The sequence below is a fragment of the Pelobates fuscus genome, chromosome 6, assembly GCF_036172605.1.
Source record: "Pelobates fuscus isolate aPelFus1 chromosome 6, aPelFus1.pri, whole genome shotgun sequence".
Lineage (NCBI taxonomy): Eukaryota > Metazoa > Chordata > Amphibia > Anura > Pelobatidae > Pelobates > Pelobates fuscus.
Genome location: NC_086322.1, coordinates 54,110,995 through 54,138,871, shown reverse-complemented (window position 1 = coordinate 54,138,871; position 27,877 = coordinate 54,110,995). Strand labels below are relative to the sequence as shown.

Here is a 27,877-nt window from a genome sequence, read left to right as displayed (position 1 = left end):
TACCATACAGACTATAAGACTAGCAGCTCCAGACTATGCTGTGAAATAAAGAAACAAAAAAGTTGGAACTGCACTCAATTCATAACTCAAGCCTGGGTGCAACCAAAACTGAGGCCAGCACCAAGCACTGCTATGCTTTGAAATAGGCCCAAACAGACACAATGTAAGTGCTCAGGTTTTTTAAAGTTTTTTTTTACATACTTGTGAAATAGGTTGTTGCCACTAAGTTATTGCACATTCATCATTGGATTCACATGTTTAACTTTGTTCCTGTAATGATTAATGTTTAATTACTCAATGAAGTCTAGTGACATATTTTGCTTTGTGCCAATGTAACAGACGGTTTATTTTCAGCTGTGCTAGCTCATCAAGACACTTAGTACAAAAGTCTTCACTTGCAACGTCCAGTAAATGGATATGTACCATTTCCACGAACAACACAATCTCCGTGACACAGGATACAGTTACACTCTGTCTCCATTCCGTTCACATATTTCCCTTTCCTAATCAGATTGCTGACACATAGGCCTAGATTTCAAATTACTTAACAAAACCACCTAAGGTGCTGAAGATTTGGTGCACACTAAAAACAACAGAATTAAAGGGTTACTTCGATAAAAAAAAAAAAAAAAAAACACACATTGTTTTCGTAAAACATTAGTTTGTTAGAGTAAAACTTGTTGTGCTGCTTAGCCCTTCTCAAAATAAATAAATAAATAAAGCTAAGTCAGATCCATCACTGTCAGGCCACGTTCTCCTTGCAGCCTAATCCTCCTAAACTAAAGTCACTCCCTCCTTGAGATCTATTCTTGTTCCAGGCTGGCTAATGACTGCACAGTGATGCTGCCAGAGGTGGAGTTACACCTTTGATAGCAGGTATTTGCAGCACTTCATAATTGAAACTCTGCACATACAGACTTGATATCAGAGTAGTGGTCATGGTGCTTGAAATAACCATTTAATGTGTCTTTTCTGTTGGTTTGAGAAAAACTAGCAAATAAAGGCTAGAAAAATATATATCTGTGACAAACTGCCATTTGCCACTGGGCATTGGAGAGGACTTATCGCTAGCCTCCTTCCTCATGACTATGGCCCCTGGGAGATTGTGCCACTGAAAACGTATGGACTTTTATTGGGTGTGTATGGCCCTTTAAGAACCATCTGGGGACATATTGTGACTTTGGTGAACAATGCCCCTTTAAGACTATGTCCCCAGACCTGTAAAATAACTTGTCCCTGGCTTTCTCCCACTTGGTTCAGTAAATGGGGCTTACTGAACCAAGTACCACACAGGCGGACCACCCAGAAGTGGAAGTGTGCAGGCATTTTACCTCCCAGGCTGTGAGGTTACTGCAGGTTAATTGCCGAGCGCTGGGTGGCCACAGTTCGTGCAAACGAACACGTGGCGGCGGCCATCTTTGTTCTTCGAACAAGGTCAGCGGTAATCGGCTGCACATTTCCGCGAACACCGCTGACCCTGACCTTCTCCTATACTGAATTTTCAGCTGCAGAGACTAAGTCCCGTTCGAAGATTCGAACGCACGTTCGAATGGGAATTAGTCGTTTTTCTGCATGAAATTGATCGGTCGGTCATAAAGGACTTCCGTCTAACTTTTGATCTACTGGATGGATTTGGCTGAGGATTTATGTTTAAAGTGTGCTGATTAATAATATGTTTTTTATGAAGATTGGATGTATGGTTTTAAAGTTACAGTGTATGTGTAAAAACTGTATTTTTACTGTCTGTGATAATTATGTTAATCCCTTGTGTAACACAAGTATGCAAAGGAAAATTAAAATTTTGGTCCAGGTGATAAAATAGCCCCAGGTATTTAAAAGCCAGTATGAAACATACATGGCGAGACTTGATGTACTGATTTGTTTTTATTGTGAATAGCTATTCGTGAGATAGACATAGACAAGGAGATTGCCAATATACATGAATATCACAACCCCTGTAACATATATCTCAAGAGGTGAGGATACATAAAGTGTACTGGTTATCGACGTGTGGACACAAGTTAGGAGCAAATGGGCAATGTTTATTGTAAAGCGCTGCAGAATAAGCTGGCACTATATAAATACCAATAATAATAATAATTGTCGTAGAGAGGCATAGTATAAAATGTAACAGTGAAGACATGTGGAGTGAATGAAAATTAACTTAACATGTAAAAAAAAAGTGAATGACATTCCCCAAACAGAACCTGGTATACTGATGAATTGGTGTGGTGTGCATATTTCATGCCCCTTAGCAAGCGAGACTGCTACATACAGCAATTTCATATAAACATAGTAAATTGAGAACAGTGAGAAGCTGTAAGTGTAAATGTTACTGTAGATGAGGGGGGGAGTGGGGGGGGGGTTGCTGTTGTTATGAACAGGGACCTCATAATCCCTTGCTTCTGACAACCAGTAGTACCAAGTAGTACGCAGTGTGTACCCATTAAGTTGACATACAACCATTTAACATACAACTATAAACTATAATATCAATAACAATATTGTATATCATACTAGCCAAACATACTGCCTGACTCTGGGGATAGAGATAAGTTAAAGGAGCACTATAGGGTCAGGAACACAAACATGTATTCCTGACCCTATAGTGTTAAAACCACCATGTAGCCCCCCTGACCTCTGGCCCCCTCTTGCCTCCCTGAGTATAGTATAATCTGCCTCTGCCCCTGAACTGTCTCTTTCTGCTGACATCATCAGAAGTGGTGGTCTGGTCTGAACCAAATACAATGCTTCCCCATAGGATTGTCTGAGACTGTCAAGGAGGCAGATCAGGGGCAGAGCCAGCACAAGTCAAAACACAGCCCTGGGGGGGCCGGGCCGCCAAGCGGAGCGGCAGCAGATTAAGCCAGCTCCGACTAAACACAGCTGAAAAACCAATTAAAAACCTTAAGAACCCGTCAGAAATCGGAAACAAGCAGAGAACCGAGGGGGAACATAACCAGGAGTGGCAAACAGAGGATCCTGCCCCGCTAACAGCAAGCAACGAGCACGGGGACTCCACAAGGCCCTCGACTAGAGGAGTACATGAGTCCCACAACATGCACTGACAGAGCGGGAGACGGGGAACCCGGCCCGGCCCCACTCTCCCCACCCCCCCTTCTGGCTGGACATACTGGACACCAACGACTGCGCGCTACATTACCAAGCTTATTTAGTGTACCTTCTCAACAGGCCAACAGCTTTAAATACCATACCGCATGACCCTTTGTTTAAAAGCAACCAGAAATATGTTGGAGCGCTCAACTGTGCAACGGTCTAAAATGCATAATGAAGGTACACTCTGCTGTTAATAGTTTAATAGTCTTTAATCGCTTCCTTTTCGCAAAGCTTATGTATACTTAATATTTGTGAATACTTGCCTATGTTGACTCATACGCCTCTGCGCAGGCAACCACATGATATTCCGACAAATCTGCAATATGTTTGCCCCATGTAAACTATAACTTTAATACACACGCCTCTGCGTAGGCCACTAACTGCATTAACCGTATTATGCTTGAAACACGCGTTTATATTGTGATAACAATAAAAATATTTAAAACATTTTTTTTTTTTTTAGAAACACAGCCCTGGCCAATCAGCATCTCCTCATAGAGTTACATTAAATCAGTGCATCTCTATGAGGAAAGTTCAGTGTCTCCATGCAGAGGATGGAGACACTGAATGGCAGTGCGGCACACTCTGCAGCGCTGCCCTAGGAATCACCTCTAGTAGCCATCTGAGGAGTGGCCAGTGAAGTTATCACTAGGCTGTAATGTAAACACTGCATCTTCTCTGAAAAGACAGTGTTTACAGCAAAAAGCCTGAAGGGAATAAGCTATAGTTGTTCTGGTGACAATAGTGCCCCTTTAAGTAAATAGATGCTGTACTGCCAGTCTGGAATCAAGTAGCAGGTATCTGAGAACAACAGCTTGGATTCTGGATAAAAAGTAAAATCTTATGTCAAAGAAGTAACACATTAATGATGTGAAAGGAGTGATTACAGCAAATTGATAGGCACGAGTATAAATATGATACCAGTGCGTAGCAGATGAATACATAAGCTAGAGATCATCAAATATTCTTAGGTGAGAGAGATTACATGTAGTATACTGCGGTAAACCAAAACTTGTAAATTCAGCCACAAACCATAAACAATAGATAGATTTATAAAAGCACAAGTAGGACACTTAGTAAAAAATTACACTTAGGGATGCACTGTAGTAAAAAATGCAAAACAACCTGGAAACTAACTGATGATATAACAAATGATATATATATATATATATGTAACTAAATCCCCATTTTTTGCCTAGATTAGGTGTTTTTAAAAAATAGGAGAGTGGATAGGAGAGTGCGCTGGATCTTGTGTATTGTTTATTGTATAATATGGCCCCCAGCAGCACCCCATTTAAGCATGTTTAGGTGAGTGCAACCATCCCCCCATGTTTCCTATATATATTTGGGAGTCTAGCCAACTCCTTGGTTTTGCACCCCTCCCTGTTACAGGTGCCTCATCCCAGGGCCCTATATAGCCTTGTACTGCAGAGAGCCTCAGATGGATTTTTTCCCCAAGTAAGTGGGTTAATCTCATAAGAGCAGACATTAGACTGTGAGAGTAGGACCTGCCAAAGATGGGGTACATTGACGTTGTGGCAGGCTTATGCAATGTATGATCATATAATGTAACTAAATCCCCATTTTTTTGCCTAGATTAGGTGTTTAAAAAAAAAACTTTCACAAACTAATAAAATCTGTCAACATTGAAGTTGCTGTTTAGTGGATAGGAGAGTGCGCTGGATCTTGTGTATTGTTTATTGTATAATATGGCCCCCAGCAGCACCCCATTTAAGCATGTTTAGGTGAGTGCAACCATCCCCCCATGTTTCTCACATATATATATATATATATATATATATATATATAAACACCTAATGACAGGTAAGGTGGCCGAACGAGGTTGAAATGAAGTAATGAAAACGCGGCCTAAGGTAGGCTGAATGTAATAAACTAAAATGAAAAATGTAGAGTGGACAAACGTAGGCCGAATGTACAGACCCAAATTGAAAATGTAGCATTGTCGAATGTAGACCACCTGTGCTACACCAGAGTGAAATGTAGTGTAGCTGAACGTAGGTCAAATGTGCTGAGCGGATATGAAAATGCAGTGTGTTGAATGTAGACAGAATGCACTGAAATGAAACGAAAATGTTTTGCGGTCGAATGTAATAAATCAGAGTTACTATGTAGCCTTTAGATTGTAGATTGTAAGCTCACGGGCAGGGCCCTCTACCTTTTGTATTGGTCTGTTCTTATTGTGTTGTCTTCCCCAACTATACAGCGCTGCAGAATAAGTCGGCACTTTTTAAATGCCAGTAATAAATAAATAAATAAAATAAATAAACAAAACTGACTATTTAGGGCAGCCGAATGTACTAACCAAAGTGACTATATAGCGTTGCCAGCAAAAACCCTCTAACAACTCCAGCTATACTCTTTACATTTAATGCATTGCTCCACAAACATGTCACATTTTCTTTCCAGCTTGTACATTATTTAATCATTTGAATTCAAGTGAAACTTTTTTTTCGGTTTGATTGACTGTTTGTTTGCTTTTTTGGCATATTTTTTTCGTACCTTTAGATATGTTTAGATATGTTTTTTTTTTTTTAAATGAGAATCTCAACATCTGGTCTTTAGTTCTTCTCCAGGGGAGAAAATTTAAACTCGAGGTTCACCTAGGCACAAAGACTATACTCATTGTGCTATGTCAGTAGGACTGCAAATAATAAAATGAGCATGAACACAGCAAGGGTGGAACATGGACAAACTGGGTGAGTTGTTCGGCTTGCATTGGGTAACAAACATGGGAATCTGGTCACATCATATAATCATATATGTAGGAAAGGAAAGTCACAAGAAAGTGACCATTTCATTTCAATATGTATTTGAAATAAACGGAAAAATAAAATACCACTAAATTTAGCAAAAAATGGTGATGAAAAAGTGAAAACAGTTGAAATGGCAGACGTGAACTAGCCCAAGTTTTCTTCCACTGAAAATGCTATGCCGTGATGGGCCCATCCTGTGCTTGATACCATTTTGCTATACTCCATTCCCCATTTACAGGTGCCCCTTTAGAATTTATCACAGTAAAGAACAATTTTAAGGATAGCAGTTTAATTAGTAAGTATTGCAGCTAGCATGTACAATGATTTATGTGTGCACCAGTCTCTTAAAGGGGCTCAGTTACCATGTTCATAAATATTTTGCAAAGTCCCCCGATAATGGCATCACCACTTGATGTTTAACGGGATAAGGTTGCAGCACAGGTGAGTTATAATTCCCTGATGCTCTCATATATGGATGCCACCATCTTCAATCTATAGCTCCTGGTGCTTCATCCACAAGGGGCCCATGTCAGAGCTGTACTCTCGCACAGGCATAGCAATGCAACACTGATGTCTATAGAGGATCCTGCAAGACCCCAGAAGCCTCCGTAGACATTGACTTGCAATGAGAGGGATAATGCCTTATTCCCACAGCTTGACGGCACTTGCTCTGCCTTTTCGCAACTTGGGAATTTACCATAAAACAAATAAGTCTCTACTTTGTCATATTGGGCAGGGGATTCCCAGTGCCAGGACTGCCACCACAACCACTTACACATCTATAGGGCTCCCAGTGCCAGGACTTCCACCACAACCACTTACACATCTGTAAGGCTACCAGTGCCAGGTTTGCCACCACAACCACTTACACATATATAGGGCTCCTAGTGCCAGGACTGCAACCCCAACCACTTACACATATATAGGGCTCCCAGTGCCAGGAATTAGCTTATTTGTCAAGATTCCTGTCATCATTCACGTAATTTTCCCTCCCTCTCTCTTGTTTTGCCACTTTTCAGAAATCTGAAGCACTTCGACAAGTCGGACCAATGTCATTCGGTTTGGTTCGGCACTTCCGAACTACCAAACTTCGGCACTTCAGACATTTGGAAGCATCCGAATGTCCGAATTTCATGAAATTCTTCAGAATTTACATTCGGATCTAAACAAATTGCACGTCTACTTAGCAGTTCAAACCTTGCTGTTCTTTTTTCTGTTCCATTAAACCTGCATGTGGCTTAAACACCCTGAGTGCCTGGAGATTTTCTTTTTGTTTGCCTAAATTTTTGGTGAAGCCTTACAAGTGATATTATAATAAAAACTATCATTGTGTAAATATTTTCATGTTCATGGGTTAACGTGTGTTTATTTTTTATATTTTAGAAAATAACACTGCAATGTATTTACCTTTAATCCCCCACAGACAGGACAAGCTGAAAAAAATGCTCTTGTATTTCCATGATGGGGACTGCATATGTCACAAGTGTCAGCGGCCCCTGCAGCAGATGATGCTAGATCACTACTTTTTGGTTCTGTCACCAGTGATTGCGGTTTTGTAGCTGTCCACCTTGGAACAAAATCCACGTATGTTTCATCTCCAGAGTCTTTGCTTTCTAAGAGTAAGGATGGATGTCTACTCTTATGTTGGCTTTGCTCAGTGGGTTCTCTTGTCTCCACATGGGGTAACAATAGCTTAGTGTCGCTAATGCCTTGAGTTGCGTGTGACTGGTCCTTAGATAATGCGGAATCTGAACTCTTAGGGTGAGTATCTCCAGCAGCTGACTGTAATAAACTTCTGGGTGTGTCATAGAGATGTCTGACAGAGCCAGGAATTTGATACTCAGAGCCTCTCTGAGGATTAGAATGTTGGCAAGTGCATACATTCTGATCAGAAGCGAGGTTCAATGGTAAGCTAAGCAATGATCCAAACTCCTCACAATGGCAAATGTCCAGACTCTCAGCATAGGAAGAGAAGCTCCCGGAGTAGGAAGAGTGGCTACCCGTAGCTATTCCACTGTCAGAAGAGCTTTGACGGCCTATTTCCTGCAACTGTCTAGACCTCACAGGTTTAGGAGGTGGCTTTACTACATGATGAGCTTCTGCGTAAGCCTTGTCTTCCCCAAGATGAATGCCCTTTGCTGCTGCCATCCCATGGCCCTCTGCCGAGGTGCTGGCCAACGATGCCTCTGGCCAGATTGTTAGCCTACTTCCTGCACTGGCATCTGAGTGACTGGTATCTGATGAGGAGCTGGAGATACTTCTGTCATCCCCTAAGAAAAACAAAAATAAACTTTATTTTGTAGCATTCTTTACAACTGCAATTTGAAGTGCACACAAAGAACGCAAGAGTTAAAAGGTCAAATCATGATATAAATGAAACGCATAACATTGCTTTAAACAACAAATTAAGTTAATTAAGTTAATTTTATATTTATCAGCTTACAGCTGCATGCTAGTCAAGTCAGATGTTTTTTTTTTTTTAAAGTGTGGAGTGTGCTAAATTTTGTATGTATTGCATATAGTGTTAAAGTTGGTGGAGTGTGCTAAATTTTGTATGTATTGCATATAGTGTTGAAATTAGTGTTAGGGGCATGGTTAGGGTTGTGTAAGGGTTAAGAGTTAGTGTTAGGTTAGTCTTGAAGTTAAAAGGACACTATATGCTCCGCCCCCTCCGACATCCTGCGATGAGCGGGCGCTAATGACCTTAAGTTGTCTGGGTGTCTATAGTGTCCCTTTAACCCTGCAAAGGTAATTAATGCAGTTTTTAATAAACTGCAATAATTACCTATGAGGGTTAACTCCACCTCTAGCGGCTGTCTACCAGACAGCTAGTAGAGGGATTCCAAGTCGTTAGGTGACTTTTGGTCCATCCAGCGTCATGTAATGCTTTCCTATATGGGAGGTACTAATGCGAGCGTGGCCATTGCATGCATGCGCATTGTGTCTCCCCCACCGGCTGACGTCATGGAGCTATAGTGCAAGGAAAAAAAACTATGTTTTCCTGGCATTATAGTTTCTCTTTAAGTATTTGTGCTGTGTATGGGATTAATGGTTAGTTCAAGTGAAGTGAAGTGAAGTGAAGTGGGGGTCTTAACTTGTAAGGCAGCACTGGGAATTACAGGTCCAGTACTGCCTCAGAATATAAAGAGTTGCACCTTTATTTGAAATGTAACTCCCACTAATCTAAGCCAGATCAAACCTCTGTTCGTTGAAATTGAGAAACAGATATATGCACCTACAGAGCTCTAAACAATTCTACATATTTACATAACTAAAGTGGATTGGAAAATCACCATGTGTCAAAAGAAGAACCACTTTTATGTTACTGAGCCTCATTTTTTTTTTTAAATAGGAAACTATGATCTTTCATCTTATCTCTTTTTGAATTTATATAAAGTTGAATGCAAACATTATGGCATCCCTGACAAAATAACATGTTTCGTTAACTTTCTAAATGCAAACACATTAGCAATCTAACCTTGGTGAACTAAACACATGAACTCCACTTATCTATGCATATTTGATACACAGTTGCCCTTTATTTGCTAAATTTGACTAATTGAAAATGTAAAGCTATTAATTTAACACCCTGCAGGTAGATATGTGGCAACTCCATCTGCCACAGCATGTTTTAAGTAATCAGCATATTTTCAATGCAGAGAACATTGTTTATTTCTACGTTGGATGCTCAGCATGTTCTCTTTGGGTCATTGTCTTGTCAGAATATCCAGCCCCTTTTCTGCTTTTGGGATGATTGCTTCACTGGTTTGTTTTTTTCACTGACGAAATATGTCCCGAGCCAGCTGCAGTCAAACAACTCCAAAACATAATAGATACACCACCATACTTGGTTGGCAAAGAGTTCTTTACTTTGACTGTGTTTACTTTTTTTTCTAAACATTCTTTGATGGTGATGGTAGTAAAATATCAAAATTTTACATCATCAGACCAGATTATTTGGTTCCAAACCTCTGGTTTATTTATGTGTTGTATTGCATACTTCAGACGTTGACCTTGATGACTTTTCGATGAAAGTTATGTTTGTACAAAGTGACTACCGGCAGATAATTATTCAGGTAGTTATTTTGCATTGATAGTGGGGCTTTCGTTTTTTTTACATGACAAGTTTACAAACACTGTTTTGGAAATTTTTCTTTGTCTTTGAGATTTGTTCTTCACTTCAACAGTTCCTTTTCACGCCCAATTCTAAATGACATTTCAGACAGTGGGAATTACAAGCATGACTATGCTGCCTTGTTGAAGGGAGAGTCGCTTTGTAAGAACTAATATCTTTATTTTCTGACCTTCAGTCATCTACTTAGACTACTAGAGGGTTCCATAAGAGTTGAGTGTAAGCACAACACCCCGACTGTTTTGAGGCCTAACGAGGCAGCACAGAGACCTTTACAAAATATCACTAAGGGGGTTATCTGAAAGAATGCCTGAACGTAAGTCACATTTACTTGTTTCTGCAATTAAATATTAACTGTGCATTTAAAGTATGTCATTCTGTCTGCCCAAACCTTTCCTTACAAATATATATATACAGTGAGGGGGGAAAGTAGTTGATCCCCTGCTGATTTTGAACGTTTGCCCACTGACAAAGAAATGATCGGTCTATAATTTTAATGGTAGGTGTATTTTAACAATGAGAGATAGAATAACAAAAATAAAATCCAGAAAAACGAATGTCAAAAAAGTTATAAATTGATTTGCATGTCAATGAGTGAAATAAGTATTTGACCCCTTCAAGGTTTCAAGGCTGACGTTTGGCAACTCGAACCTTCACAGATTTTCTATGGGATTAAGGTCTGGAGACTGGCTAAGCCACTCCAGGGCCTTAATGTGCTTCGTCTTGAACCACTCCTTTGTTGCATTGGCTGTGTGATTTGGGTCATTGCCATGCTGGAATATCCATGCACAACCCATTTTCAATGCCCTGGCTGAGGGAAGGAGGTTTTCACCCAAGATTTGATGGTACATGACCCCGTCCATTGTCCGTTTGATGCGGTGCAGTTACCCTGTCCCCTTAGCAGATAAACCCCCCCAAAGCATAATGTTTCCACCTCCATGACGGTGGGGATGGTGTTCTTGGGGTCATAGGCAGCATTCCTCCTCCTCCAAACATGGCGAGTTGAGTTGATGCCAAAGAGCTCGATTTTGGTCTCATCTGACCACAACACTTTCACCCAGTTCTCCTCTGAATCATTCAGATATACAATGGCAAACTTCAGACGGACCTGTACATGTGCTTTCTTGAGCGGGGGACCTTGCGGGCACTGCAGGATTTCTGTCCTTCATGGCGTAGTGTGTTACCAATTGTTTTCTTGGTGTCTATGGTCCCAGCTGCCGTGAGATCATTAATAAGATCCTCCTGTTTAGTTCTGGGCTGATTTCTTAATATTCTCATGATCATTGCAACTCCATGAAGTGAGATCTTACATGGAGCACCAGACGAGGGAGACTGAAAGTTATTTTGTGTTTCTCTTCTATTTAAGAATAATCGCACCAGCTGTTGTCACCTTCTCACCAAGCTGCTTGGCGATGGTCTTGTAGCCCATTCCAGCCTTGTGTAGGTCTACAATCTTGTCCCTGACATCTTTGGTCAGCTCTTCAGTCTTGGCCATGGTGGAGAGTTTGTAATCTGATTGATTGATTGCTTCTGTGGACAGGTGTCTTTTATACAGGTAACAAGCTGAGATTAGGTGCAGTCCCTTTAAGAGAGTGCTCCTAATCTCAGCTCGTTACCTGTATAAAAGACACCTGGGAGCCAGAAATCTTGTTGATTTATAGCGGATCAAAAACGTATTTTACTTATTCACATGCAAATCAATTTATAACATTTTTGACATGCATTATTCTGGATTTCTTGTTTTGTTATTCTCCCTTACTGTTAAAATACACCTACCATTAAAATTATAGACCGATCACTTCTTTGTCAGTGGACAAACGTTCAAAATTAGCTGGGGATCAAATACTGTTTTCCCTCACTGTATGTATGTATGTATGTATGTAAATATCTCAGTGTGTGAGTTGTGTAGTGAATATTTTATGTCTTTTAATCCTGTTAGTTTTTTAAAGCCCAAAATTGTTGGATAAACACAATTACCTCCAGAACCAAAAAGAACTAAAGAAAAAAAAGGAGGTGTGTTGAAATATATTTGTGGGGAAACTCATAAAATGACCCTATTAATTTGCATTTTGATTCAATAAAAATGAATTAATGAGGCAATCACAGAGAGGAAGGTAATGATAGTTTATGACACAATTTAATGTCTGCGTAAAGTGGGGTTACTGATTGCAATACTATACAAGTACCATAATATTTCTTTTATTTGCATATCACGGTTCTTGTCATAAGGATCCCGAGTGTGTTTTAGCCTTAGAGCTGTTCTATTTATCTTAATAAAAAGAAGGATATCCAGTGATGTTATATAAGAGAAACAATGTGTTTTCATCATTTCTCAGTACCAGAACCTATACATTAAAAGGTTATCAATTATATTTTGGAAAAAACAGCAATTCTGATTTTTTATTTTTAAACGAATCTAGATCTCAAAAATACACTTGCACTATTGGATATACATACAGTAGGTAGCAACCAACAGTTTAAACAGCCAAACAGAGCACTGTAATTTTAGGAGCATTATGTGTTAGAAGCAAATGTTGTAAATGTGATAACATTATCTTTGACACCACACCCTACCCGTTAAAGATTCCATGGTTCTAGAACTTATGGTTTGCCAACAAGTCCTGCGTTCTCCACCATCACTTCCCCATCCTCCAAATAGGTATGAATCTGATGATGGACAAATGACTTTACCATCAGATCAAAACTGTTACAACACCATTTGTCAGGGTTACTTGTTATAATACTGCATGAACAGTTCGAAATATGCTCTACGGTAACAGATTTCATGTTAGAATTTCATTTACCTCCTAGACTTTGATGAGAAAGAATACTGAGACGTTTCTCTAGCTGCAAGGTTTCATGAGCAACTTTATCTTCCAAGTCAGCTGGATTCAAATTCGGGTCTAAAAGGGATAAATAAACACGAAAAATGAAAAAAAGACGACGTGGCTTCTTTTAGCAGCTAACCAATTAAGAAATGGATTATATCATATATTTATAATTGATTTGAATTGTATTCATATCCCCTTTGCTACAAATAAAATTGGATGCTTTGCAATTTCACAGACTAGTAGTAGACTGGAAGGAATTATAAAACTAATTAAAAGCCAAAGAAGCCCCAGCCGACATATTTTCAGAAAGTTGTTAAAGTCATAATTAAGATGCTAGCATCTATGTGTAAAGCAGATGTATGAAGGGGAAGAAATAAACACAATTAAACTCATGTTCTGTTTAAATGAGGGCTATTTCTAGTAGGTGTTAATTCTTCTAGAATGTTCCGTCCTTCATTTATTTGATTTACATGGAGCCAGTCTTCTTCCATTGTAACCCTACACCCAGTAGGATATGGCTACACCGGGTATTTGTGTTTGTGTGAGTGGGTATATATATGTTATATTTACACACAAACACACGCGCACACACAGCTGCCCTTTATGTATCCAAATCCACCCATCCTTCATCTACATTTGGCACGTTTCTTAACATTCTGTCTCCAATGCCGCTTATTCCTTCCTTACATTTACCTCGCTTACCATGTCTGCTCTAAATCCACCCTGCCTGTGCAGTTTACCCATGATGCACCAAACCTGCATCTGTCTTCACGTTTCACCTCCAACACCGTTTATCATTCCTTCAACAACTATTTACACCTTACTAAGCTACATACCACCAAACCCACTTCTTCCACCTTTATAAACATTCCACATTCTGCCTCCTGCATTCTAATGAGATTCACTACAATCAAAATGTAAGTCCTTTGTGTAATGCCAGTGATTATTGCACCACTGGGTACATAAATAATTACACCCAATGATACAAACTTTCTATCTTTAAACTTGCTTACCCTAGCCTATGTGTGACCCTAGCCTTATGCTAGTTTATCCCTAGTGGGGTCATTATAAATGGAGCTGACGTTATGAATGGTGTAATGCTGCTTCATTCTTACGGACACAGTGACATTGATTACTATGTTGCTGTAATGAGGATGACATTTAAAGCTCACCCTTTGAAAGGTGACATTTTAAAAGTATACATTGCATTTACCATCTAAGCTACAAACCCCATAACTCTTCCTCAGTCGACATACTCTTTCTTTTATCTTTATTTTGCATGTTTTCCCTTCTTATAGCTTCATTGAACATTTGGTTACCTCTCCATCCCCAGATCTAACTACTGCATCTGCTAATCCCAGCACATCTATCAGCTCCTCTAAACCCAGGTTTACTGTCTCACCTCAAAACATATCTCTCCTCCATTATATTCCCTATCTATTTTATTTATATTCCCTATCTATTTATATATTAGAACACTAATAAGGGGGGGGGGGGGGGGGCATTAATTGTTTTCAATGCCTCTCGCCTTTTAAACTCAATATTCTTTGATCTACATTATATATCTTGGTCACAGCTCCAAACCTACCCTTCCCTTTAGCTATGTCATTCATCTTTGCTTACCACTTCACCTTTAAACATACCCTTTCTCCATCCCTTTCTCCATCTTACCTACCATTTCCCCTCCAAACCGACCATTCTTCATTAAACACACTAAATATTTGTGCCAATATTCACTTTAAACCTGTTATATTAACCTGGGAGAACTGGACGTAGGCCAAATGGACCTTTTGTGGGAGAAATACCACGAACAATGCAGTCGAAAAGAAAACTGATCTGATCCCCTTCCGCACAAGACAGGAAAAAAACTCCGGCCCCTGTTAAATTGAAATTAAAAAAAAATATTTAGTTTCTTGCGAAATTATTAATTTCACCATTACATAATACATACAATGTCTCATATGTTCCTCTGTCTTAAAGATTTACTTATAGCACCATAACCACTTTCTATTTTTTTTTTTTTTTTTTTTTAAAGTAGCCACTTTCCACAGCCTCGTTAGCCAGAGTTCTGGACTGGTTAATTTAAAATCTGAGCATTTTTATGCTCACATTCAAAACATGCATTTCTAAGTAGTGGTGCTGTCATAAAGACTATAATATATACAAAATGGATTATTTTTTTTTGCGTCTGTCATCATTATACATTATACAGCAGTGCCTCCCTCCCAGCCTGTACTCCCTGACATCACTCCCCTGAGGTGATTGGGGAGTGACATCACCGGAGGAGGATCAGGCCTCAGCGTGACTGAGGATCTAAAGCAAGCCTTAGTTTTATTTCATTATTATTTTTACTTTTGTTGCAGGGAGACAATGCAAGCTGGGTTACTCTAATGATAGTGTGATTTTTTAAAAACACTGTTTTTTGGTTGAAATAACCCTTTAACATGCACAATCTTCAAGGATTTAATTCCTTCCACATATTTGCATTTATTTATTTTTTACTCTGGCAGCTCATTTTTAATCATATTTATAAAAACAGTTCCTTTTCATTTATAAAGCGTTTTCTTAAGATTGATGGTATGCACATATGTATGTATGGTCAATCAAACACTATTAGTCCAAAGTGAAAAATAAAATGAACTTCATTCTTTTTCATGAGTATAATGTATAAATGAAAACATTATAATGAATAGACAATGGCTATAATTTTGTACAGGCAGGTATAATTTTATGCTAGATGCTTAGTTCTGTCATTCAAATCAGGATTAATCAATTCCCTAAGAATGGTAGCATTGTCATCATTTTGCAAGTATGCTTTTATATATATATATGTGTGTGTGTGTGTGTGTGTGTGTGTGTGTGAGAAGAATTACAGGTTCTTGTCTTGTTTTGCCTCAAAGTGGATGCGTAAATCTAAAAAAACATAAAAGGTAAGATTAAAACTAAACTGTGAGGTAATAGCACATTAGTAATAACCAACTAAAAGTTAGCTATTAGGTATGTTTGTATACATTTCAAATAAGTCTTGTTTTAATTTATATCAAATGCAATACTGTGTTGGCATGTAAATTCGAAATGTCCTTTGATTTTCTATATCCTCTCATTTCCTATAACTACAAATGTGTTTATGTTATTCTGATAGACCTTTATATTCTGGGTCTAAAACCCAAAGTTCCTTTTGTGTATACACATCAAGTATAATAGTAAACTTATAATCTGTAGCAAATTCTACAACAACATTAACAGGACAGTTTAAGCGACGTAACCATCACAGTTTAGTGTAGTGGTTAGTTTGCTAATAGTCTCTTGTTGCCATCCCCTAGAAAATTGGTCTGTAGTGTAATGAGCTGTAGTGTTTATACTACTTAGAGTACTTTCAATATTACATTAATGTAAGATTTCTATACATAGTCGTAACGTGGGCAGAACAGTTTTTTTCTGATGACTTCCCAGTCTAATCTTATTTTTCTTGGAACAGTCATAGAGACTGCTCCTTGATCTTATAGAATGCCTATTCTGGGTTTATCGACTGTTATTCAGCATATTAAGTGAATGGTTAAATAGACAGCAGCTCTGGAGCCAGAGTTAATATAAAGGTTAAATGTCCTCATGGGTCAGCCTCATGTTTTAACCTTAATATTAGCATACCAGTCCGTTATAATTAGTCAAGTTGTTACTGTGTGTTGGTACACACAGTCTAGATGAGGACGGCACATAATTGACTATTTCTATTTGTGTTTTATACGAGCCGTGTAAGAATGGCAACGCTATGTGTGTTTGTAAAATAGCAACAAGACGATGGGCAAAAGCCTTGGGTGCAAAGCGTCCTCCTTTACTCGACTGCTATTATCAGACTTATAAACAACCATGAAAATTGGTGGAGAATGAGAATCACTTTAATTTAAAAATTCATGCACAGTTTCTAATTTTATGCAACATACTCACTCTGCATGGGGCCCTACTTGCCATTATACACAATTTTATAGAGCCAGATCTAGGTCTAAATTAGCAATTAGCAAAATAAACAAATCTGCGTCATTGTATGTAACGTTTATTTCAACACAAAATTGGATTCAACTCAATTTCATTTTAAAGCACTAAGATCTTTTTAAAACTAACTGGGTCTCTTCCAGGTTGTTGGTAGACTTTGACTTTTGTTTTAGATCAAAATGCAATTCAGACGAATCTAGGCTCATCTGGTGTTTGGCAAAATTACCGAATAGCGAGCCGAAATTTAACCGAATTAAAAATTGTAATATTCTAAACTACTCCAATGGCACAAAAAAGAGAGATAATAAATGGGAAAATTAATATAGGCCAATCGGGTGTTTTGCAAAATTAGTGAATACTGACCCAAAATAAAATATTTAATATTATTATTATTATTATTATTATTATTATTATTATTACTGGTATTTATATAGCGCCAGCATATTCCGTAACGCTTTACAATATTATCAAAGGTTATATGAGGAGATAGCCAGTGAGGGACAGGAGAAAGTAGGGATGGATAGAAGTTGGGCATTAATATTAGCTGATAGCTGCTGGAGGTCAATATAATTCAGATTTCTTCTTAGTTTAGGGGGTTAGGTTGAGGATGATAGGGTAAGGGAGAGCAAATGATAATAGGTGGTGATCAGAGAGAGGAAATGGAGTGTTGCAGAGATTAGAGACTGTACATTGATGAGAGAAAATAATATCAAGGGTATTGCCAGCTACATGGGTGGGGGACTTAGCCCACTGCGATAGCCCAAGAGAGGAGGTCATTTAAAGTAGTTTTAAAGCTACTGAGGACAAGGGTAGGTTAATGGGAATGTTGAAGTCCCCAAGAATTAGGGATGGAATATTAAAGGAGAGGAAGTAGGGTTGCCAGTAGGCAGCAAAGTGGTCAAGGAAGAGGAGAGGGGAACCAGGAGGACGATAGATAATGGCGATGTTAGCAGAGAAGGGTTTGAAAAGGAAAATTAAATGAATTTCAGATGATGAGAAAGAGAGGGAAGGTGGGGGTAGAGGTTTGAAGGAGCAGTGAGGTGAGAGGAGAAAGCCTACACCACCATCATTACATCCAGAGTGTCTTGGGTTGTAGGTAAGTTGAAGACCACCGAAGGATAGAGAGGCAGGGGTAGCGGTGTCAGAGGGAGAGATCCATGTTTCAGTTAAGGCTAGTAAGTCTAGGGAACAAGAGATGAAAAGGTTGTGCACAGCAGTGGATTTAGTAACACTGCAAACAGAGCTTGCATTCCAGAGTGCAGCATGGAAGGAGGATTTAAAGGAAGAGTGACATGAGATGGCACTGTAAAATAGCTAATTAATGGGAAAAATGAAGATTGATGGCTATGGGACACTCACTAAATGTTGATTGTATTCACAGATCATATGAGAAGTGAACAATAGAGGGAAAAATCCGAAGGAGGAATAAAAAAATCTATATCTATATATTATATATTGAATCAATATATACAGGGCCGGATTTAGATAAAAAGAGGCCCTAGGCTATTCCACTTATGAGGCCCTTTCACCTCCCATTTTTAAGTTGGTAAATTACATGAGAGACAATAAAATACATCATTACTGTGATATATATCAATATGTTAAATGAAACATGTTGTGATTGGTACTAACCTTTATAAAAAATGTGGCACGGATAATAAATAAGAAAAAAGTCGAGATGAGGAGATGGGGGTGATTGTGAGAGGGAGGGGGGTGATGAGGAGAGGGGGAGACCATGGATCTCGCGAGACCCAATCAGAGCGTTGCCGTGGTAACCCGCGGCAACGCTCTGATTGGGCAGTGCACGCGAGATCCATGGTCTGCAGCTCTGCACATTGCGGACCTGCAGACCGCCGGTCTCGGCGATCGCGGCAGGAGGGGCATTGCAGTCTGCCCTGGCACCCCCCTAGTAAGTGGCACCTGGGGCGGACCACCCCCCACCCCCCCCACCCACCTTAGTACGCCACTGGTCATATCATATGAGTAGAATTTCTCCTTATTTCCGGTTCAGTGTTTTAGTGTTCACTGTTTTTAGAATAGTGTAATTTTAATTTTGCTAACAATTTGAATGTAGGCCCCTCTTGATCTTGAAGCCCTAGGCTGAAGCCTAGTTAGCCTATAGGAAAATCCGGCCCTGAATATATATATATAGATTATTTTCTGCGATCTGTGAAGCAAATGGTTTCCTATAAGTGTATTGGAAACTATATGCAAATTATATTATGTATATAGTTTGCAGCAAACTGATTGGCACGTTGTTGAGCCTTTTTGGTTTGTTCTCCCCATTTAAATTATTTAATATTTTTAGATAAACTTTTAAAATTATTTAATATTTTGAAAACTATTTTAATATTTTGATATGTTGTATATATTGAAATGTTTTTATATATAATACATGTAATATATTTTTATATTCTGAAAAAAACATAATTTTAAAAGCTTACCCAAAACACTTCAATCATTTGAAATATTAAAATATTAAATTGAGGTCCAGGAGACCAATCTGCTGACTACTCATAAATATATTATATAAAAGTAAATTAACACTGAACATTTGTCACATTGTTTGTCATGATATTTGTCACTGTATTTGTCACATTGTTTTATTTGCAAAGAAATCACCAGGAAGATTAGCTGTATGTCTCATTATCATTAGTTTTATTTTTAATACAAAAAACGTGTGCTTATTTTTCAGCAATGGTCCTATGAATACAGTGAATACTGGATTTTTGTAGTCACTTTAAACCAACGGTTTAATGCAAATAAATCAAACCATTTCCCATATTAAATTCCTTTTGAGCTATTAAAGCTAAACTGAACAGCTTGTCAATGCTTCAAGCCCTTTTCCGATCAATCACACCTGCTGCTCTACAAAGCAATAGTCCTCGAAGCTCACAATCCCAATTAAAGGTAAAAAAAACAAGAATTCTGTATTAATGACATGACTTTGATGTCATTTGAAAAGTATTCTGTTTTATAAAATTACACCCTCCTGCCTTGATCTACATAACATGCAAAGGCTTCCTGTTGGTAGACGTGTAACACTTTTTAAGATAATTTGTAGCATGTCCTTTACTGTAATGTTTAATTCACTTGAATGCGACAGAGACTGCTGTCAGTGCTAGAATTAAAGAATATGAAATCCATCCACGGAATGTGTTAGTAAATTGGACTACTGAACAGCTGCTTTTATTTCACCTTAACAGCTTGCAGTCTCCAACAAGGCCATCGGGAGCTGCAGTTGAAATTATGTGAAAGTAGGGCTATTTTGGAGCAATATACAAAGGAGGCAAATTATTGCAGCATCAATAATTGAAATAAATTATAATATTAGAAAGGAAGGGACAGGGCCACCCTTATAATTTGCAGGTCCCTGGTTAGAACAGTTTTACTGGGCCCCAATCATCCACACAAACACTTATATGATTAGCAATACGTATATTATCAATGCATGCATACCGATATATCTATTCATATACACACAGACACTATATATATTTATAGATAGATAGATAGATAGATATACATACAAATTATGCATACATGTGACATGTATTATGTATATGCATGTAATATGTACACATAATTTATCAGATACACCAAACTCATTTGAATTCCAATCATGCACAGAAACACACACTAGCACACTTGCATAGACACACACTTGCACAGACACAAATGTACACTAACACACACTAGCATGCTGATGCACACTGACACACACTTAGACACACACCTAGTGCACAGATGTACACATGCACAGACACACATTAGAATGCAAATGCACACTAGCACCCACTAGCACCCATACAGAAACAAACTATCAGGAATTGCTGTTTGTCTAGTGTTGGAGAGAAGGAGGGAGATGCTGCTTTTTGCACACCTCCCCGCTTTCCCTAATGCTCCCCTTTGGCTTACTGCACATCAAACAGATAGCAGGTGCCAGGATGCTGCTGCCTGATAGCAAGGCCAGCAACGGCAAACCCCACACTACACAGAGTAAGGAGAAGTTTATAAACATGTTTTATATGAAGTATAAAAAATAAAAAAATACTGTTTATGACAAATGTCTGCTTGCTAATGTAACAAGCTTGATTAACAAAAGTGGGGAGATAGGGATGAGACGATGAGCAGAATGGCATAACTCGACTCGTATAATCGTACTGAAATGTGCTGGAGTAAAATATGATAATAATAATAATAATAATATGAAAGTATTTTACTAAGGAAGGTATATATTGTGAGCCATTCCCTTTCCTTGATGCTGAGATGCTATGGCTGGAGTCTGAAATAACAAGCTATCACTCCAACATATAGCTGTACAGTTAATTTGTTGCGAATATCTTTTTATTAACTAGAGTTTGTGCAAAGATAAAATGCAAAACAAACATCTATAGAAACGGCAAGGTCACAAGAATATGGTATCCATTGACAATTTTCTCAGAATAAGAAATACCAAAGGGGGTGTCCTTCTAACGAGTTTCCATTCCCTGTGCACAGTTAATTTAAATATTATTATTATTATTGTTATTTATATAGCGCTTTACAATATTAGCAAAGGGGGGAATTTTACAATAAATTGGACAATTACACAATGATACAGGAACAAATATAGATCCTCTGTTAGAAAAGTTACAATAGGGAAGGGTTGTGATATATATCAAATCTAAAGTAAAGCCTAGTGTTAAATATATAATGTTACAGGTGATAATATGGAATCCTTAGTAGATAGAAGTTTGTAAGCAAGTTAAGAGATACAATACTTTCATTGTACGGGTATGTGTTGTTATTGCCAACATGCAGACTATAAACATTTTGTTGGAGAGAAATCTGAAGTCACAAAGAACGTTTCCCTGTTTGCAACACAATTGGAATCCACTCAAAATGTTCCAATTCCAAGTGTTTCTTTTTTTTTTTTTAATGAACAGCCGAGATTGTGAAGTGTTGAACTTGAAGGGCCACTTTTTTAATCAACATTACTGAGACCTGCAGTTTGTTGTTTCTTTTTCTATATTCAAACACTTATTCAATAAGCAGATGCATAAATAAAATAAAATAAACCCTTCTCTCTTAATAGGTCATGGAACTGACCTTACTCATACACTCAAATTGAGTAAAAATTAATTTATTCATAAAATGCAGACAAATATATAAAAGAAAAGAAACAATAACTTTTGCATATGATAATATGTCTATGACGAATAACTAAAAAACAGCCACATAAAAAAAATAGAGTCCAGACCTAATATAGACATATTATTGTTTCTTTTCTTTTATATATTTGTCTGCATTTTATGAATAAATTCATTTTTACTCAATTTGAGTGTATGAGTAAGGTCAGTTCCATGAACTATTAAGAGAGAAGGGTTTATTTTATTTTATTTATGCATCTGCCTTTTATCATATAGGTTGTTAGGTTTCCTATCTATTTACCCTAATCTCATCTATTTCTATTGAATCAGCGCTCCACTACATACACTTTTTCTTACTTATTCAATAAGGTCAGATGTGCAGACTAAAGTGATAAAGGAAAAAGAAGTGATACAAAAAAACTCCCAGTACTCCACCAAGTGAAACATTATTATTATTTGGGTTTTTTTTGTGCCACAGACGCAGCAAGGTTTCGTCCACGTGTGGTCTTTGTCAAACCATATACTGCATTTAAATTGAAAAAAAAAATAGCAAGTAAAATAGGTATGAAAATTGAATAACATATGAATTTAAACAATGTTAGTTATCAGTTGTTATGTTACAAATACTGCTACCCAAAGATGAGTTGTGGGATATACTACACAGAGAAACAAAAAACAAAATAAAAGTTATATACCGCACAGAGACAGTCCCAATGGTAACTAAACAGAATAGCACAATATGAAGAGACAAGCATTTATAAACTTCCTAGTGACAACTGACCAATGCGCAATGCAAATTAACAAACAGCAAAAGGCATGCATCTAAATACAGAAACTGCATTAGTATTTAACATTAACAGTAAACTGTATTTGCTAAGTAAATTGTATGAAAAAATGTAAGTGTATGGTTTTATATTGTAGACGTGGTTGGAAATTAACATGCAGTCTGGGGTGATACGAAGGGCAATTATGTACCAATACAGCCTTCCAGTGTTATATAGAGTTATATAGTGCCCTCATAAATTCCCTGGAGAGAGGATCAGCAACCTGTGTCACACGTGCCCTACATGGCACATTAGGTGCCTTTGCATGTCATGCGAGACTGCCAAGCCCATACAGTCTGGGGAGATATGAGTATCTTCCCTGGAGCTGGCCTGACAGATGTCCAAGCAGTTATTCTTCAGGTATCTGCTATCTCAGATCACTTCCCACCAGCGGGAGCAGAGCATCCCACTGAATCACCTGCCATTGCAGTCTGCGCTGGACTCCAGGGAAGCACTGTCCATGTGTGGGTGAGCAGTTAGTGTTACAGTTTGTGGATCTTGCAGTTTGTTTGTGTCTAGTAGTTTGATTGTGTGTGTTTAGCATTGTGTATAAGTCTGGCAGAATGTGGCAATGTGCAACTGTGTGCCCTGGCAAGGTGCATTGGAGGGGTACCACAAAAACCACAATACCACATAGCTCACATTCGTACAAATACAGCCGTAGAGAGCAGTGGCAATACCCATATGTAACACAAGGTGCATACAGTAATATACACACACAAGTTAATAAAAATATTTTTTTCAGAAGGACCGGCATGACAAAGTGTTGTTTTGGCACAGTGTTGCTTAAACTTGCCTACCTCTGCCCTAGACATGAGTCACGATGTACATTAGAATATGTTAAAGACAAATGAATTGATGAATATAACAGAAGAATTGAAAATGTATGTGCTGAAGGAATCAAAGCTAGGGATATCTCTCAAAGTTGATGAGGCCACAAAGCAAAGAAAGAAATCAGTTTATCTGCAGTTCACGTTTTGCGACAAGGAGGCCGAGCATCTGAAAAAGAAGTATTTAATCTGCCAAGCTGAACAATTACAATCAGTGGCAGTATTATATAAAAAGAGCTAAATCATCCACAAAGTAAATTGCATATGCTTCATGAAGAGAAAGTTTTAATGTTACAGAAATAAACGTGCAATTAAACGGACACTCCACTGCCCAAATACAAAATAAATAAAAATCACTTTTTAGTAGACATACCCCAATGAAAAAAATATGCATTTAATAATGCTTTTTTATATATATATAATTGTAGGTGTAAATAAAAACAGTTTGCAAAAGCTGCAGTTCTCTTGACTGGTGTCTTTGCAAGCCCTCCCGTTCTAACCCCACCCAGTCTGGACTGTCCAAAAACAGACTTTGCAATGCAGCTCAATGAGAAATCTTTCTGGGGAGGTGCTCTCTGCAATTCCTGCCTCTTGAGTTTAGCTCTACCGAGCTAACCAAACCAAAGGGGGTGTAACCAGGCTAATTTATCAAATTTTCCATTTCTATTGAAATCTGTACTTTTTGTAAAATGAAAAAAACGAGGGCACACTTTTCACACCTATGACTTTTGCAGGAATCTAAGTGCTTTAGGGGTCTGGAGTGTTCAACTAAAAACTTGTGTGAAATCGAAACACAGAAAGAATAACACTTTTACAAACTTACTACAAACTTGGTCAACACTGAAGACAGTTACCGATAAACAAGAGCCACACACTGTAGAACAGCTACACGGGATACAAGTGTAGCAGAGAACAATGACACATATTCTAAGCTTAATTTAAATTTGAATAATAATAAAGGGAATGCATTTACGGGCCAGTCTCTCAATTCAGAACCAGCAAGAATTAATCCAGTCATGGTAACTGCATAGAGTCGCCACAAAAAGGAGCCAAGAGACAAGAGAAGTTGGATAAAGAGAAACTGTCACTTCTACTGAACATTAGCTATAGTTAATGATTACATTTATTTTAATTTGTAATTTTCTATGGTTTATTTTATTTTCATTTACAGTAAAGTATGCAAATGAGTTAACTCTCACAATGTCGTATGTACACATCCATATGGCACTCCTGGGAAATGCTGGAGCTTTATTTTTTTTTAAATCCCCCGACCGAATAAGTCCAAGTCCATGGCATCGTGGGAATGCGATCTATGCAATTGCAGTTTTGGTAATTATGTTATTTACTTACCGCCGCTGCTTTGCGCACCCCAGTAAATGCTAATATAGCATTATCTGGAGTTAGGAGGCAAGGAACTGCGACATCTCTGGGTCCAGAAGTAAACAGTTCCGCTTTAATTTCTACTTGGAACCCACTGAAAAAATAGCAGACTCAATATCATCTGAAAACAATGAAATAGATAGCAGCGCATGGATTGCAATATACATCAAAGACGTGTGGAGCACATGAATTATCATTCAGGTTGGATGGTTCATGACTTCCTCGAGGACAGGTCAGCAAATGGATAGAAGCTGCAGAAAAGATGACGTCAATTTGCAAAAGTGGGACATAGACATTCACAGAGATGCTGCCTGGACACAAGATAAATAAATGGACACAGTTAAATTTAAAAAGAAGCTGGACATTATGTATTGTAGTGGACATGCTGTTAAGAAGGGAATTTGGAGAAGATGCACGAGACTTCATATATAATGAGTGATTTTTTTAGCCAGGATACTTGGTGGAGCTGTTACAAATCTGTATATTTATAGAGCGGTGTACAGTTTGATAATAAAATGCACCAAAGTTCTCCGTAATTTAGAGAAATATTGTCCTTATGAATGTTCTTTCACATAAGATCAAGGCTCATTGAAGCTGATAATAGAACAATAAAATCTACAACGTATGCGGAAACCATGGGGTTTTAAAATGGCTGATTAATAATCAGAAAAGCATTTCAAATATTAAATTGCATGTAATAAAATGCTCTTTTAATGAAATAAAATGCCACCTGTTGCTTATAATTCATTATGTTATAATGTTTAACCTTCTTAGGTGAATGTCTTAGGTTTGAGAATACAATACATCGCTACAGGCTTCAAAATAGCTCTTGAATTCCGTCTATTGATTACTGAAGAACAGTAAATGCATTAAAGCCTCCGTAGGACTTGGACAAATTAACATGTTGAAATAAAGGTTTGTGTTTTTTTATTAACCAGGCAAAATAATAACGTTTATCTTATTAGCTTGTTTGTACTTTTGTGTGAAGGAACATATTCTGAGATCACGCCATTTAGCTGTTCACATACAATGCAATGCCACAAAAAAGGGTAATTGTGTTCCACCAGCTTTCATTATTATGTTCCATAAACATTTAGTTATTTCAAACAAACCTACAAAATCTTTAATGGTAAAGTTAAATTTGGATACGTAGGTGCTCGTGGGGAAGTGGATACGCAATGGTAAGCATATAAATATAATAGGCTGGACAATAATAGAACACTATGTACATAAACGTTAAACCTAAGAAAGAAAATTAATTTAATAGGCTGTACAAGTGTATATAATTATGTACAGAGACAAAAATCTAAATCATAGAGCTCAGCTACCTACTAGATAAGAGCTCTAAATGCTGAGATTTTACCTAAGGACTGAGCACTGGGAGAAAGGCTAGTAACGAAGAAGTGTGGTTATCCTGCCGTAAAATGGCATCTCCAGATATGGGAGATGTAACACTACATCTAATAATGAGAGCGAAGAGGACCTGTTCAAAAGTTCTCAGTGTCCTCTGCTAGGTGTTAACTTCAAAGAACAATGGTATCTGAGCTTAAATTACTCAAATTATCATAAATAGAACTCTCTGTGCTCGATCCCACATCAATAATGCTGGTTATCAATGAAGCCAAGCAAAAAAAATGATGTGTATAGAATGTGCAAAGAAATTATGTTTGCACAAACTTAGTCTACATAAATAGTGTTGTACCCAGATGAGTGCAACACTGATAATGTGTAATTAATGCAGAGTGTGAGAAAAAACTGCACTAAGTAAAATATAAATCCAGTATATTGGCTGTATAAAATAAAATGTCGATGTGGTCGTTACTTGAAATATTGCCCAGGTGCCTAATTTGGCTGACAATAAAGCACTCTACCTGTTATATACACTGGAAAACAATTGTAAATGGGCTACGGGCTGCGACTATTGTGAAGTTAAATAAATCAATGAGTTTTCGTATTTTATGTGGGGGTGGGGGGTACAGAAGGAGGAAATAGGGAGTCTAAGTTATTAAATTATACAGTATGTAACAATATTAACATCGACATGGTCAATGTACAGGTCAACCAAATATGCATGGGTCAATTTTGTTTTTACAGCTTGCATGTTTTTCCCCCGTCCCTCCTCATGTTCCCTCTCAGCTGCTCGTTGCTGTCATGCGATTTGGTTGTTTGGTGGTCTGAGAGGAGGGTCTCGGGCGGATGGCCTGGGGAGGCGTAATGTGGTGCGGGCCTTATGTTTCGGTGTTCGGAATTGGTTTTATCTCTGTTGGTGCTCTGTTGGCCTGTGGTGGGTGCGTCTGGTCGTGTGGCTGTTGTTGTGGTCCGTTGGGTAGTGCTGTCTATTGCTGTGGTGTTTTCCGTAGTAGTTTGTTGTGATCCATGTTTGTCTTGTCTGGGCGGTCTGGTGGTCTGAGCTGGGTGTGGGGGTCTTGTGATTATGATCTGTATTGTCTAGCAGAGGAAGGTAGTGGGGTACTTGTGATGTGCGTTGGGCGTCGTCTGATGTTTATGATCTAGTTTGTGAGTGGAGTTTATGTGGGCTTGTTATATTCGTCGGTTCTATTGGGTGTGTGTGGTTTGGTTTCTCTGGCGTGTCGTGTCGCTAGTGGTGTGTTGGTGTGGTAATTAGTGTTTGCTTAGGGTGTGAGAAAGAAGAGAAGGAAATAAAAATAAATTTAAAAAGAGGGGGGAAGAGGGGGGAAAGAGAGTTTCGAGGGAGGGGGGATGTAGGGGAATGTAGTTGTGGGGGATTATGTAGTTGGGGTGTGCCCGGGTGTGGGGCCGGTTTGTTTTCTTTGCTTTTTCTTGTGTTGTCAGTGTTTCTTATGTGGGTATAGGAAATTCATAAAGCCAGGGGTCCCAAATCTTGT

The 27,877-nt window shown here is 38.2% G+C and overlaps 1 protein-coding gene across 2 annotated transcripts in view; it reads right to left on the bottom strand.

The window, feature by feature from the left end:
• DOK7 (docking protein 7) overlaps positions 1-27,877 on the bottom strand; it is a 122,845-nt gene that overhangs the window by 31,138 nt on the left and 63,830 nt on the right. For both annotated transcript variants that reach the window (XM_063457727.1, XM_063457728.1), the window contains exons 5-7: positions 14,612-14,731; positions 12,828-12,926; positions 7,299-8,161 (exon numbers count right to left, since the gene is read on the bottom strand). In XM_063457727.1, the coding sequence (XP_063313797.1) occupies positions 7,299-8,161; positions 12,828-12,926; positions 14,612-14,731 (1,082 nt within the window). The remainder of the gene's footprint in view (positions 1-7,298; positions 8,162-12,827; positions 12,927-14,611; positions 14,732-27,877) is intronic.